This window comes from Anopheles maculipalpis, chromosome 2RL (assembly GCF_943734695.1).
Source record: "Anopheles maculipalpis chromosome 2RL, idAnoMacuDA_375_x, whole genome shotgun sequence".
NCBI classification, from domain to species: domain Eukaryota; kingdom Metazoa; phylum Arthropoda; class Insecta; order Diptera; family Culicidae; genus Anopheles; species Anopheles maculipalpis.
Window position 1 is genome coordinate 97,764,009 of NC_064871.1, and position 15,167 is coordinate 97,779,175.

Sequence of the window (15,167 nt, forward strand, 5' to 3'; positions counted from 1 at the left end):
GTAACTGCATGAGTCTTAAATGTATAACACTGAAAACAGCTGCTAATTGTCACAGAGCATTTATTCGCATCTTAAAGACGTCTAGACCAATTCGTTTCTAAATGACTCTCTAGAAAAATGATTATTGCTAACTTATGAGCATTGTTTGTCCTATATCGGGTTGACAACAATATCTCGTAGAATGGAAGATCTTATCAATCAGCTACATTGTTGCGTTTCAATGTTAATGCCTTGTTAATCATTATCGTTTCGTAATTTGTCCCTCGTTGCACCGTTTCAGCACGCTCAAGACAAGATGTAATACAATATTCGTGCATTGTTGTCACTCGCATAGCGTTTCCGATAACATTGTTTTGTCCTTACCCAATCTTAATGAAGCAATCGAAAAACTTCTCTCATGCCCAGCGCATGCTTCTTCGATTCCAAAGTTCCCGTACGCACCTTGTGTCGTGTTGGGTGATTGAATGCATCTTATCCCATTGCTCTTTTGCTTTAACTGAACCATTACGCAGAATGCACTACGCCACAGCAAGTCCGCATCGCTTCACTATCAGCGGTGGAGCTGGTCACAGCACGCGAACCACGCTGCTATCGGATCTAGAGAAGCGTAGACCACAAAAAAAGAAGCTCAACGAGAGGAACCCATGACGACGATAACGAGCGCCCCCGAAGAAACTTGCTGGCAATCATCAAACGTACAGAGTGTGCCTCAGTCTTGCGTCGGCCTTGGACCGGAACAGGCCACCGGAGTGCGATTGTGATCCTAATCGGTCGTCTCCTTCGCTGTCAATGTGCTCGCGGAGAATCGCACACACGATCGCCGTTACTTCTAAACACACCAACGTGACACTATGACGCTTTGGAAGAATCGCTGGTTGGTGTTGGCCCAATTAGCGACAGTGGTGCTTGCGGTGTCCCAGCTGTGCAGAGTCAGTGCGTCGGAAGAATACAATGACTTCAGCGAGGAGGGAACGATCGAGGAGATCGTACACTTTGCACGATCCACGCCGGAAAGCGATAGCTATGTAGTGTCGGTGGTAGAATTTCATCCCGAACCAATGACGATGCCCATTGCAGAGCGGACTGAGCTTCATCTTCAGGAGTACAGTAGGCTCATACGATCGCCGGAAGCGAAGGTACGTGCGTTGTATACCAGTACACTGGTTTCATAGTTTCACTCATGCTTGATGATCGTGTAAGGAGAGAATTTAATTGCGTTCTTATCAGCCTCGGCAGTAAACAAGCACACGTCTTCCATGTCAAGCTAAACGTGACAATTAGTGTGTTAGGTGTATCGCGTATACTTGGATGGAAATTAGCTCATTTTATGACAAAGTGCAATAGGGCTTCATCGCGAATCTTGCTGCCTAACATAAATTACTCGATAATAGACACAGTTACTCCATCCTAACTAGGCGCCCTGAGTCATTCAGTATAGCTACTTATCCTCATAAATAATAAGCTCAGTAGGAAAGCAAATCCAACCCAAGATCGAATTAAACTGTACTCACTGTGGAGAACGTTACGTCAGACACCCGGGAGATCGTATGTACAATTAGTAAACTAGTTTTTTTTTTTGCTGCAGCAACTAAGGCCGATTGTAAGATTTCATTGCGAGTTACCATAAAAAGCATTACCCAGAGTGCCAAAAAAGGAACCTAGGAAGCTACACTATTATAATTTTAATTTTTACATTTTTGTCACCAACAGCCGGCCGATATTATTGTGTTCCCAGAGCTAACGCTCAACTCCCTGCTAGACACAGTGTTTGTGCCTGATCCAGAACAACGCGTGGTGCCCTGTGACGATCACGGTACCATTCTAGTCACCCTGTCCTGTCTCGCACGGGAGGTCCGCAAATACCTAGTGATCAACCTGTCGGAGCAGTTCTATGTGCAGCATCAGGCCAAAACTTTGTTCTACAACACGGATGTCGTGTTTGACCGGGATGGGACGGTAATTGCACGTTACCGGAAATACAATCTATTCAAGGAACCGGGAACGAGCGTAACCTCACTACCGGAGCTGGTTAGCTTCGAGACTGACTTTGGGGTACATTTTGGAGTGTTCACCTGTTTCGACATCCTGTTCGCATTGCCAACACTCGAGCTTATCAAGCACGGTTTGCGAGACTTTGTGTTTCCCGCCTTTTGGACGTCGGAACCACCGTTTCTCACCTCGACGCAGATCTTCGAAAGCTGGGCATACGCTAACGATGCCAACCTGATCGTTGCTGGGACGAACTATGGACCATCTGGTGCCACTGGCACCGGTGTGTTTAATGGGCGCAATGGAGCACTTTTAACACACTACACCGGAGTACCTACGCGTGCACTGTACACGGTGACTGTACCCAAGTCAGGGTCAGGCAATATCACTCAATATCACTCATTGACGAGCGATGTGCTGGAGGTGCCAATGGCAGAATCAAGTAATCATCGACTGCCAGGGGACGATTTCGGGAACGTCCGCATCGGTCGGGACTTTCTGGAGCAGTTTACCACCATCCAGCTAAATCCGGTCTGGCAACAGGAATCCATCGGTCAGATCGTGTGCAATGGAATGTTCTGTTGTGACTTTTCACTTAGCCTATCGGTGGATGACGAGCGCGAAAAAACTCACTACTATCGGTTGGCCGTGTTCGATGGCGTACGTACCTTCCAGGGATTCGCCGACGCACACGTGTCCATTTGTGGTGTGATTGCGTGCAGAAACCAAAGTATAGCGAGCTGTGGTCTGATGCTGCAAAGCAACTCGGAATATCTGCAGTTCAATTCTATCTCCATAACCGGACAGTTCATTGCAAATGGAACGCTTGCGATGCCTAGTACACTGGACATGCGCATGTACTCCTACGATGCTAGTCACTATCGCTTTACGGCCGATGTCAAGTATGTTACCGTGCCATATTCTTCTAGCGATAGCATACCTAATAAATATTCTTTTATCTTATTTCCATAGCTATTCCAGCAACAGCCAGACTGTATCGATGAACCTAACCACCCCGATTAGCAACATGCAAACGTTCGGGATCTATGCGTTCAATCATAAGGATTTTGAATTCTTCAACCCGATCAACCTGCCCGGAACCAGCACACCTCAGCCAGAGGAAGATGACGATGGTGGCGCCACAATCGGTACGCATTCATCTGCTATCGCACTCCTACTTGGCGGAGCTGTGCTCGTATCCTGGCAAATGATGGTGTCGAAGCACATTACGCTTCTTTAGTGCCAATGTTGCGTTACACATAAAACAAGCATCATAGTTCCTGTGCAGTATTTTTGGCCAAGCTTTCGACTTGAGTATAACGTGCCGTGCCATGCCTAGTAGTTAGTATAGTTACAAGTGTTACAACTATTCTCCCAAGCAAGAAGAAAACGGAGCAAAATTTAAAACATATACCAAAAATTGTACTAACCTTGTTCGAAGTTACGTGGCATACCGGAAGGATGTGGGGGCCTGATTCCTGTTGGAGGAAGAAATTATTGTGATAAAAAAAAACTTCGTTGAAGATGTATATGCATATCTAGGATAAGTTTCATGTACAATTGTTACTGACTGAATTTAAATATTTTTCCTGAATGCTTACATTCCAGGAGTTTTCAATAATCAATGTACTACCGTTGGCCATCACATAAAGATACGAAATATATTCCTTCAACTGTTTACCATCGTACTACCACCGTATAAAGTCCTATTTGTACAATCCATTCAAACTAACTGTGAGTTAATCAAACAGTATCGTTGGATCAAAATTATTTGTAAATTTATTTTTAATAGAAATATGGAAACACAATCTCCAAAACCCCTTCTTTATGCATTAAATTTGAGAGAAACGTGTTCGTTTTAGACCAGGAACCGTTTAATTTAAAAAAATGAACAACATTCCATACGTCCCGATGAAAAATATACATTAATTCTTTCTCGATATTCCTACCCCCTTCAAAACGTCAAACAAAATAGTTTGACGTTTGACGTTTGTGCATGCTTCCGACTTTTCCGAATAATGCATGAGGGGAGAGATTCAAATACCGGAGAAAAACAATCAAAACAACACCGGAAGCTGTGGTGATTCGCGGCGCATCATAAAACGGAATCTGGAACCTTCACAGAGCCCTAACATGATTGCCAACGATTTATTTCGTAAGCTCTCATGCGGTGCCAAGTTTACGAGAAAAAATAAATTACCAATCAAAAGGAAGGTATGTTTTTTGTAGTAATATTGCAGTCAGCTCGGAAGTTTAACTAAACTACATCCTGTACTAGCTCGAAAATGGCGATACAGCGGTAGCACCTAAAGTAAAGTTGTGTTTAAAGGCTGAAACATACGATGACGACGATGATCCCGGCGTGACCCACTCTGTTGATAGCAAAAATGTTGAACACGTAGCAAAGGATAACGAAATTAAAAGCGAACCCGAATCCGACGCCGCGGAAGATGAACAGCAAAGGAATCAGAAAAACAAGGGTTCAAAGAAGAAAACAATGGATGCTACTAAAATTGACCAGCAAAATGTAAGCCGGCTAAACAAACTACGCAAAGAATTCAAGATTCATGTCAAGAAAAGCCGGTACAGCCCGGAGGTGCCCAATATCATCGAAACTTTCGATCAGCTTAGCACTCACTTTGGTGTGACGAGCCGGCTAGTTTCTAACATAGCGGCTTGCTACAGCACACCGGCACCGGTGCAAATGCAAGCCATCCCAGTATTGATGAAATCTATTTCGCTCCATGCTTACGCGCCCACGGGTTCGGGAAAAACGGCCGCGTTTCTCATCCCCATCCTACACCATCTGAAGAAACCGATGAAGTGTGGTTTCCGGGCGCTCATAATCTGTCCAACGCGCGAGCTGGCCAAGCAAATCCAGCGCGAAGCATTACGTCTTGGCGATGAGATGAACCTGCGGACACACGTGATTCAAACAGTGGATGATCCGAAGCAGAGTGATTATAGCTTCAGTAGTGGGCGCAGCTACGACATACTGGTGACGACACCCAACCGAATCTGTTACCTGCTATCGCAAAATCCTCCAAAAATCGATCTGAGCAAGTAAGCTACACAAATATAGCTTTAAAATAGGCTGACTAGACGTTTGAGTATTTGAAGAAACAGTCCCGTTTTTTAAAACCAAAATTTGTATTCCGTTGTATTCGTAAAAGTTCTCCATTTGCGTGGTATTTTTATTTTATTTTGATTTTCCCGTTTCGCATCGAAGTATTCGTGCGATTGCTTTGTTATATTTTGAAAACTGAAGAAAAATGTAATATGCATTCGTGTCTTTCTTAAAAACATACCACGTCCCTTTTTTCATGAACTCCTTCTGGTCAGCCTTCTTGTAAATGAATCTTTTCCCCAGTAGCCTGTTACAAAACTTTACGCAAAATTTGTTCTCTTCCCTCAACCTCTCTCAGCATTCAGTGGGTCGTGATCGATGAGGCAGACAAGCTATTCGAAGATTCTAAAAATTCGTTTCGCGAACAGCTCGATACGGTAATTACTGCGTGCAACAATCCGGCCAAAACGGTGGCCCTCTTTAGTGCGACGCAGACACGTGAGGTAAATGAATGGGTTGCTAGAAACATTCCCAGTCGCATTCGCTTTTCCGTCGGCCTCGCGAACGGGGCCGTTGAGCTGGTTGAACAGAAGCTTCTCTTCACCGGCAGTGAGTCGGGTAAATTGCTTGCGTTCCGTGAGCTGGTAGCACAAGGCCTGCATCCACCGGTACTGGTGTTCGTACAGAGCAAGGATCGGGCACAGCAGCTGTTTACCGAGCTAATCTACGATGGGCTTAACGTAGACGTTATACACTCCGACCGTACACAGCGCGAACGGGATAATGTTGTGCGCGCGTTCCGAGAGGGCAAAATTTGGATACTCATCTGCACCGAGCTGATGAGCCGCGGTATAGATTTTAAAGGTGTCAATTTAGTGGTTAATTACGACTTTCCTCCGTCCACCATTTCGTACGTGCATCGTATAGGGCGGACGGGTCGCGCAGGTCGGCCGGGGAAAGCCGTTACCTTTTTCACCAAAGACGATACGGTCAATTTGAAAAGGTACGCCTACTATCGGTTCGATTATTTTATTTCTTCTGTTGATAATTTTAATCATTTTTTGATTTACTTTTAGCATTGCACATCTGATAAAATCTGCTGGAGGTGAAGTACCAGAGTACATGCTGCAACTACACGGCAGCTCGAAGAAAGCCCGGGAAAATGTAGCAAGAAAAGCGCCGAAACGGGCAGCCATTCGAACGCTGCCTACGTTCGAATTTCAACAGTTACAACGTAAAAAGCGATTTGTTAGTAAAAGCAAAGGCAAAACCAAAACATCAACGATTGATAAAAATGTTCAAAGCAAGATGATTGTTAAACGGTCAGCTCCTCCTAAGCAACGTAGGAGCGATAAATAAATGTAAGCTTTTCTCGCATAATTCGTCTTCTTTTTCTTGGCTTAACGACTCTCTATGTATGTCACGCCGGCCATCTTGATGGCTTGCTAGAATTGCTGATACCACGTAGTTGGATAGTACAACAACAAGTAAAAGGAAAAGAAAGCATACTCGATGAGTGTATGTGCACCACACATCGCCTACGACATTTGAACCCAGTGATGTCAAACTCGTGGGACAGATTATGAACAACAATCAGCTTCTTATTGACTCATCAAACTATTATGGTCATATGCTTGATATTTCAAACCTATTCGGCTTATTGATGCCACGTAACCGGATAGGCAATCCATGCTACGGGGTACGGTTTAGGTCGATGGCATAGCTGCATCGTTTTTATTTTTTCGCATGATCTTTTCAAAATTTCCGACACTGGGATGTTTTTTCGTCTGTCAAATTCCATATAAAATTTTGACAGAACCATGCGAAAAAATCGATACGATTTAGCTGTACCACAAACCTCGATACTCGGTCCTGCCATGTGCCGTGTGCTACCTATTAGAAGCGGTAATTTTGGTTAGAATAATTATGGAATTTTTACGACAAATCAATTTGAAATGGAACCATGGAGGTCTAAACTCGACCAGCCCAAAAGTAGGGTGAGGAGAACTTTTCACAGAAAAATTTCGGAGTTATTCTCACCAAAATTACCACGTCAGATGGGACTAACGGCATCGAGTGAAAGCATTCACAGGGGAAACATTATGCCAACGCTAATAGGTGATTACAATGTGTGTAGAAATGTACAATGTGCAAATATGTATATTGTGTACAATTTTTATTGTTTTAAAATATGCTTAATTTACTACATTAAAACCTAGGTTTGTCTTCTTAGTAGGTAAAATAAATCTTAGCTTTTCGTAAAATTTATAAAACGATCTGGACTTATCTTCTCTTGCACTCGGATGAATGATGGAACATTGGGCTTTAAAAAAGGGAGAGAAGAAGAAACATAATTTAGTTAGCAACAATGGTAGTTGTTAGACCTCCGGACCAGTTTATGACATCCTACCTTTGAAGTTCTCACATGAAGGCATAATAATCTTTCAGGATGTATGTCCGCCACATGCTTCTTGATGATTCGCATATCACCAGTACCAAAAGCACAATAGACGCATTGAAACATGTGGATCTCGTGCGAATGGATGTGATTGATTAAGTCTCTTGGAGGCATAAGATCTTCGCAAACGTGGCAAGCCATGTAACTCATATTATGGGATATTATGTGCTTACGATACATGTTCAAATCATAGAATTTCTTTGAAGGACAAACTGTAATTTAAGACGAGTAGCAATTGTATTACCATAATGCTTTGATACAGTGAACTGCTTTTTATACAGATTAATCAACTTACTTGAACATTTTAAGCCCATCACGTTGGATCGTAGCTCGTTCCCAATGATGTCATTGTCTATCGGCTCGAATGCCTTGTGTCGATCGGGTATGTATAAAATTTTGGCTTCGGCATCGTGTACCGCGTGATGATTTCTCTGGTGTACCCTGACATTGCTAGAATCCCGGCTGCGATAGCAACACCGATCACACTGATAAGCGCAGTACCTGTGCACGGTTTCAATGTGTTCCAGTAGACAAAATATGGTCGTTCCAACATGACTACAATAGCAGCATTCCAACCATGGAGTTCCGCGTTGTATCGGATGCATTCTAGCCGTTTCTTGGTGATTTTGCAAATGTATAGTTATGATTTGCTTTTTGTCGCTGTAAAATCCACAGCCAGATGTAGTACATTTGAAGGTCGCGATCAAGAAGGGTAGAGTTAATTTGCTCGATGGTAGCGTCGCACTATAACCATCACTGTTTTTACACCAAGGCTTAAGAACTACCATAGACGGTACCGGAGCGAGCTGATGTTGCCCATTGCTGGAACATACACTTTTTGAACTCGGCACTGCACTTCGCTGAAGTTGATAGTGAGTAATTTGGGAAATGGGTGAGTGATTCACTTGATTTGCATTTCTCGTAACACTATCTTTTAGTGTATTGTCCTCTGTCCTTGTGGATAGTGTAACTTCGGATATGCGATTCACCCGATTGTCGTTTATTCGGAGAGGGGATGAACGATTCACTGGAAGTGTAACCTTTAAAACTTTAACAGGTTCATTGGCTTCTATGTCTGCCGACAGTGTATCACCCGGAAGTCGCTTCACACGAACTCGTGTAGAAAGCAAACCATCAGCGACTTGAGGTACACTAGCCTGAATAGTTGTCAGAACATCATTTTCATTTTCGGCAATGCTTTCTTCGCATTCATCGATACATTCTTCAGGATTTTCTTGTTTTATAAAAACCGTTTCTGGCTGTACGAAAATCTGCTGCTCCTGTTCGACGTCTTGTAACGGGTCAGTCTGGCAATCCTCTGCAGGCGTGAGGTCCACTTCTTCCTTAATATATTCTGGTGGGATAATATTCGTATCATCCAAGATTGGTTCTAACTTTACAGATCCATAGGGCAGATCAGCTTCGTCATCTTGAAGGCTGAAGTTCACCAAGCTAAATTTGGTGTAACCTATTTCACTCGGAGCAGCCTCTGGATGGTCTTCCCGGATATGTCGCAATATATTAACCGATAAAACCTGCACAAAGTTGCAAACATTGCACAGGTATGCGTACAAGTGATTCTCCTGGAATGCGTACGTATGCCACAGCTGCATGGAAGGACTGGTACAAATCGAATGATGCGGCACTCTATCCACAGGCAACCGTGCAAAAGTGGGACACAGCTTACATTTGTACCGGTATTCGCCAGTATGCTTTGAAATGTGATCGAGCCACAACTCTTGCGATTCACTCAACCGTAGGTCACAAAAATGGCATCGGAACACTATGATCTCCTGATCTCCATACCGTGAAATTGCCTTTCGGCCACTAATGCCGAGCGGATCTGCTTTTATTAGCTGGGCTTGGTCGGGAGCAACACGGCTAACATACACAGCCTTCTTTGGATGATTATATACATAGTGATGAACCATCAGTTCGCCGTTGTACGAACAAAGACAACATTTCTCCATGTAGTCACTGCGGCAATGTACCTCCGGATCATTGTTTGGCTTTGGATCGCAAATCAAGTCCGAGCTTGGCAGTACTCTAGTCGTTTCCTCTTCGTCCGATTCTTCACCTACTTTGCGCAATGTATCCGCTGTATGAAAAATCTTCGAATCCTTTGTTGTAGAACACAATCTCTTCGGTGGTGTGGGGCTCGAGGGACTCCTTTCCCTTTTTCGTGACACGATATTCGCTTTAGTTGATTTCATTTCCTTTTCGTTAGAAACGTTTTCAATCGCTTTTTGAATCTTCTCTCCTTTTTTGCTACAGGGTACTGCAGGAGCTACAATTTTCTGTGAGTTGGATAACGATTTACGTGCAGTTTGTTTCGGTACTTTGAAACTAGGTACTGCTGTCGGTTCCTGCTTCATTTCCAGTGATTTAGATTCTCGGCGATGAGAAATTTTATGATTTTGTACTGCTGGTTTAAATGCCTTCGCATCATGCGCTTTTGATTCTCGGCGATGATTTATTTTCTTTGGAACTGGTTCGGGTTGCCTAGGTCTTGCATCTAAACTTTCCAGACACTTCCTCGAATCGATTGATTTGCTTCGTGTTCGTTGTGCAATTTGTCCAGGGGCATCATGGTCCGAGACAAGCGGGCGCACATCGGCTCGTTCTAATACGATTTGCACTCTTTTAGTAATACCAAATTTCCGTAAAAGCTGCATATTGATTTCCTCCTCTACAGTGACACTTTTTCTTCTATTAGCAATCAACTTTGGGAAAATTTCCGTTGTATATGAAAGTAAATTATGCAGTTCGCGATGATTCCCTTTACTCTTGGGTTTGGGTGGCTTTGACTTGGACTCAGCATTTGCAGTAATGTTATCAATATTAGCATTACTGGTTGCAGTATCTTGCTCTAAGCTTTTATGAATACTTTGTTTCTGGCTGGTTGTCGCAGCTGTCACTGAATCTTTATTTATATTTTGATACTTTACAGTTTTTGCTGTGGCTGTCGCTGAGACTTCACTGACACTTTCGCTAGTGGCTGACGCTTCACCATCGTTATCACTTTTTTGTAGGTTATTTTTAGTAGTTGTTTCGGACCAGACGCGTTCAACAGTATTGCTGCTGTTAGTTTGAGTATGCTCACTTATCATATCGTTACTGTTGCACAATTTGTCAGTAATAGCTGTAGAAGTGGAATCTCTTTCAGTGGAAGTTGAAATTTGGTCGCTGTTGGCAACCCGTTTCGATGTAATAGATGGCTTATATTCATTTAAAGGGAGTCTGGTAAATGTTGCTGCTTGCAGCATGTTTTGGTTTCTCATATAATTTTGATATTGTGACATCCTTTTATATTCACCATATGTTGTTGGCTGTGGCGGTGGGGCAATCAGCTCATGTCTTCGCTTGAATAGTGAATGTTGTGGCTGATCTGACATTTCTCCAGAAATGTAGCAATTACTGTCATAGTTTGACTTGCAAATTTTCTTCCTAGGATATTTTAACGCTAGTCTTTGCTCCGGATTGGTAGCAAATCGATCATTGGAGGGTGAATAGTCCGAGTCCGGCAAATTGTATAGTGTATTTGACCCGTAAATTCCATTATTTATCCTTTGATTTGGATTTTCGAGCACCAATTTGGATACAGTTTTTTGCACTCCCTTTCCGATGATCTTTTTAAACTCTTCCAAAGTAGAAATTCTTAATCTAGAATTTGGAGGAATACATTGAATCAACAAACTTGTAAAACAGTTTTTTCTTAACGTATTTTACACACCTTTTATCTTCAATCATCACATGTTTAAGCTTCGCTAGCTGATTCTCTGCTTCATTACGAAACTCTGTATCTCTCACTAGCTTTAATAGAGTAATTGCTTTCAGCAGCTCCTTATTTACCTCCTCCCGCAACCGAGCATACTGTACATCGTGAGTTTCTTCCATTTTGTCTGAAATTAAGGAACAATACATTCGCTTTTTAAGAAAATCAATAAATAATGTGATTCCAAGACTTCTACAGGGTGATATGCACAATACTATAAGGGGTATAAGAGGTAAATGAAGTTGCAACTTTGATTACTACGAATAATTCACAAGACAAGGGACAAGAAACTGAAGCGGAACAACACAATTACAAATAATACGTATCAAATTTTCTCAATATCATCTATCACCTAAATTCTGAGTTAGATTAAGTCGAATAGCGAATAGTCGAGCGCAATCCAATAATTTTGTTGTTGTTATTAATTTTGATTCTTGAGATAGAGATCAAATAAAAAAAAAGGTATACTTATTTAAAACTCCGATGCCTCAAGCAACTGTAAGTTGATGTGCTAAAGGCCATGTGAAAGTGAGGATTGACTATCCAACTACGTGGTATTGGCAAGTCTAGTAAGCCACCTAATGGCCGGTGTGACCTTAGAGGTCGTTAAGCCAAAAAGAAGAAGAAGATACCCTATTCCGACTCAATACGTCCACGGATACAGAATGGTAACATATTTTTCCAAATATCTGAGCTTGGGTACACGGGGAAACCCAACTCCTTGGGAAGATGGGTTACATGGCTAAATTGAGCAAGGGGGATAACTAGCGTCTGTTCTCCATGTCAGGGACGGCTGGTTGAGCTTCTGTCTTGGCATTCTACGGGACTACTTGATCTTGACTTGATCAGCTAGGATGCGTAGGCCCTCCGACGAGACAGGGGATTGGGGGAGAGGTCTTGCAAGCCACCCCCAATACCATTGCAACGAAAGGGAACCAACAAACCCACGCAACGGAATAAGGATTACGATTGGAAACTCGGGACATGGAAGTGCAGATCCCTCATGTAACCGAATTCTTTCGGACAAAGTGAGGGCCCGCGGCTTCGGAGTAGTAGCACTTCAGGAGGTGCGCTGAAATGGAATAATGGAGCGCCCCTACTGCAGTGATTGCATGATCTACCAAAGCGGTGGAGAAAAGCATGAACTCGGTACGGCGTGCCTAGTCATTGGTGAGATGCAAAAGCGAGTGATCGGGTGGTGGCCGATCAATGAACAAATGTGCAGGTCGAGGATCCGCGGAAGGTCCTTGAAGCTGAGCATTATCAATGTGCATAGTCCGCACCTTGGAAGCACCGATGTTGATAAAGACAATTTTCAAACGCAGTTGGAGAGAGAGTACGACCGTTACCCACAACACAACGTCGAGATTGTCATCGGAGATTTTAACACTTAAATCGGACGGGAGGAGGTATTTAAACCCGCGATAGGAAGTTTCAGTAGCCCTTGCTACAGATTTCGTTGGAAGCTCGTACCAAGCAACATTTTTTTTATTCATAAGGGACGGCCAAGCAACATTTGTTGGAGGCAAATCGACAACTGACCAAATCTTTACTCTACGGCAGATCCTCCAAAAATGTTGGGAGCATCCCTACGCACCACCTGATCATTGACTTCAAGGCGGCCTACGACACCATAGATCGGAACGAACTATGGCACACCATGCAGCAGTACGGATTCCCTGGGAAGCTGGTACGGCTACTAAAGGCCACTATGGACGGGGTGCAAAATGAGAGTTTTGAGCATGCTATCGGAATCGTTCGAATCTCACCGGGTTCGAACGGCAAGGAGACGGACTCTCCTGTTTGTTGTTCAACATCGCTCTGGAGGGTGTCATGCGAAGCGCGGGCTTTGACATCCGGGGCACGATTTTCACCCGATCTCTCCAATTCCTTGGCTTCGCGGATGACATTGACATCATCGGACGGACAACTGCGGCGGTGCGCGAGGCGTACACCCGACTGAAACGCGAGACCAATAGAATTGGATTGAGCATCAATGCGACGATGACAAAATACCTGCTTGCCGGAGGCTCTGACCGTGATAGAGCCCGACTCGGAAGCAGAGTAGAGTCAGTTGACGGCGACGATCTCAAGGTGGTAGAGGAGTTCCGCTACCTTTGTACGATCGTAACTTCGGACAATAACGTAAGCAGCGAACACACAACACACGAAATGCACGAATTACCGCACCTTGATACGTTTAAATGTAAACAAACGCAGAAGGAAGCTGTTCTTTATGCAAGCATTCTGCTACCAGAGCAGTTCCAAGTTTATGATTGCAGCACTGATAATTATGCCTCGTATCGGCAGTCCTGTTAGTGAACACTAAATTTTGATGGATCGGTCGAAAAACCCTACTACAGGAATACTAAACTTGCGGTGTGATGGTGATTAGACTGTTTGGCTCAACATAAGAAACCGCTTGCCATTATAGTTGTACCGTTTTAATTGTTTACATTTGAATTTGTCACTTTCAGAAAAAACGCGTTTATACAAGCGAATTCAATTTGCAGCAAGCCACCGTGCAACGTAATCAATTTTTTTTTTATTTGGTGGCAAGACCAAAATTGACGTTCAACCTCATCTGTTAAATTCCATACATTTCCCTTGCACCTAGTGGCATGCCACCGAGCAATGACACCAGCCTAAATCCAAAACATACAGGGTGTTCGAGATAAATTTGACATTTTCTGAGGGAATAGGAAAGGATTTTTTTATCAAATTTATGTTAAATATTAAAAAAAAATTCTACAAAGTTTAGCTTACCATGTTTGCCGCATTTTTTTTTTTCGAAGTACCCCCCCCCCCCCCCCCCCCACCCCGCATCGATGGCCGCCTGCACACGCTTTCGGAACCGCGCGCAAGCCCGTACAACCATGTCTCTGGGGATGGCCGCAAACACGGCCTTTATTCTGGCCACCAGCTCCGCTTTGGTATTGCAAGACGCCCTGTTGGTGTCCCGCTCAACTGTGCCCCACACAAAGTAATCCATAGGATTAAGGTCAGGGGAACTGGGTGGCCAAACGTCGGTGCTGGTGTATCGGTCGAAATTGGCAGTGAGCCATTGGGGAGTTTTTTACGGCCGTATGGCATGGTGCCGAATCCTGCTGCCAAACGTACGGCCGCCCATTGGCCACCGTCTCAATCCACAGCTTCACCACGGTAGCCAGCAGGTCAATGTACCCGTCAGCATACAGCCGCAGGCCCTGGGGGAAGATGTGAGGCGGCATCACGTCTCCCTCCAACGAAACGCACCCGACCACCATCACCGTCTGAGGAAACTTCGTCTGCGGCACACGGGGCACATCAGCAGCACAGTAAGCGAGCCAGCGGTTGTTCTGCACGTTGTGCTTCTGGTCTTGATAAAAGTTCTTCTCGTCAGAGAAGAACCACAACGTGCCTGGCTGCGCCGGGTGCTTCAGCCAACTCAGCAAGCGCTTAGCGTTGGCAAGCCGCTTTTCGCGCGTTTTTGCTGTTATGAGCTGTCCCCTACGTCGCTTGTTCGACGCGTACCGCAGGTCCTCATTTAACGCCACCTTGACGGTGCTCGGGGCCACGCCAACGTCTCGCGCCAGGGCCCGGATGCCGACGCCGGGATCGGCCGTCGCCCGCTACGGCAATCCGGCCAGGAACGCGTCGGTCCGCACACAATCCGACCGCCTGCTATGCTGTTTGCGAACAATAACACTATCCACGTCTTCACCACACTCCTCGAGCTGTACTCGTATTGTTTTTACGGTGTTCAGCGAACACATCGCCGCCTTCCGAATTTCGGCATTCGTATGGCCGGCACAAACCCTCATAACACACGTTACGCGCTTGTACAATTCGGACGGGTTCCACATATTTACGGAGCTAAACACTTTTCACACTTGTTC

The 15,167-nt window shown here is 44.3% G+C and overlaps 4 protein-coding genes across 5 annotated transcripts in view; 2 read left to right on the plus strand and 2 right to left on the minus strand.

Moving 5' to 3' along the window:
- LOC126568464 (MRG/MORF4L-binding protein) overlaps positions 1-15,167 on the minus strand; it is a 99,628-nt gene that overhangs the window by 79,500 nt on the left and 4,961 nt on the right. The window lies entirely within an intron of this gene.
- On the plus strand, positions 513-3,229 carry LOC126568054 (vanin-like protein 1). Its single transcript, XM_050224463.1, has 3 exons — positions 513-1,136; positions 1,711-2,891; positions 2,962-3,229. The coding sequence occupies exons 1-3, from the start codon at positions 852-854 to the stop codon at positions 3,227-3,229; spliced, it is 1,734 nt and encodes a 577-aa protein (XP_050080420.1). The 5' UTR covers positions 513-851.
- On the plus strand, positions 4,012-6,415 carry LOC126567697 (probable ATP-dependent RNA helicase DDX52). The gene is made up of 4 exons (XM_050223914.1): positions 4,012-4,203; positions 4,268-5,052; positions 5,415-6,059; positions 6,133-6,415. The coding sequence occupies exons 1-4, from the start codon at positions 4,012-4,014 to the stop codon at positions 6,413-6,415; spliced, it is 1,905 nt and encodes a 634-aa protein (XP_050079871.1).
- LOC126567798 (uncharacterized) lies at positions 7,294-11,411 on the minus strand. The gene is made up of 4 exons (XM_050224099.1): positions 11,248-11,411; positions 7,810-11,177; positions 7,467-7,726; positions 7,294-7,379 (listed from the first exon to the last, which is right to left on the minus strand). Exons 1-4 carry the CDS (start codon positions 11,409-11,411, stop codon positions 7,305-7,307), a joined length of 3,867 nt encoding a protein of 1,288 aa, XP_050080056.1. The 3' UTR covers positions 7,294-7,304.

Bases quoted from the DNA above. Each gene is read 5' to 3' on its own strand.
- LOC126568054 (XM_050224463.1), top strand. From the start codon at position 852: ATGACGCTTTGGAAGAATCGCTGGTTGGTGTTGGCCCAATTAGCGACA. The intron at 1,137-1,710 runs GTACGTGCGTTG...TGTCACCAACAG, and splicing joins TACGATCGCCGGAAGCGAAG to CCGGCCGATATTATTGTGTT. The intron at 2,892-2,961 runs GTATGTTACCGT...TTATTTCCATAG, and splicing joins CGCTTTACGGCCGATGTCAA to CTATTCCAGCAACAGCCAGA.
- LOC126567697 (XM_050223914.1), top strand. From the start codon at position 4,012: ATGAGGGGAGAGATTCAAATACCGGAGAAAAACAATCAAAACAACACC. The intron at 4,204-4,267 runs GTATGTTTTTTG...ATCCTGTACTAG, and splicing joins AATTACCAATCAAAAGGAAG to CTCGAAAATGGCGATACAGC. The intron at 5,053-5,414 runs GTAAGCTACACA...AACCTCTCTCAG, and splicing joins CCAAAAATCGATCTGAGCAA to CATTCAGTGGGTCGTGATCG.
- LOC126567798 (XM_050224099.1), bottom strand. From the start codon at position 11,411: ATGGAAGAAACTCACGATGTACAGTATGCTCGGTTGCGGGAGGAGGTA. The intron at 7,727-7,809 runs GTAAGTTGATTA...CTTAAATTACAG, and splicing joins GATGGGCTTAAAATGTTCAA to TTTGTCCTTCAAAGAAATTC. The intron at 7,380-7,466 runs GTAGGATGTCAT...CCTTTTTTAAAG, and splicing joins TTCATGTGAGAACTTCAAAG to CCCAATGTTCCATCATTCAT.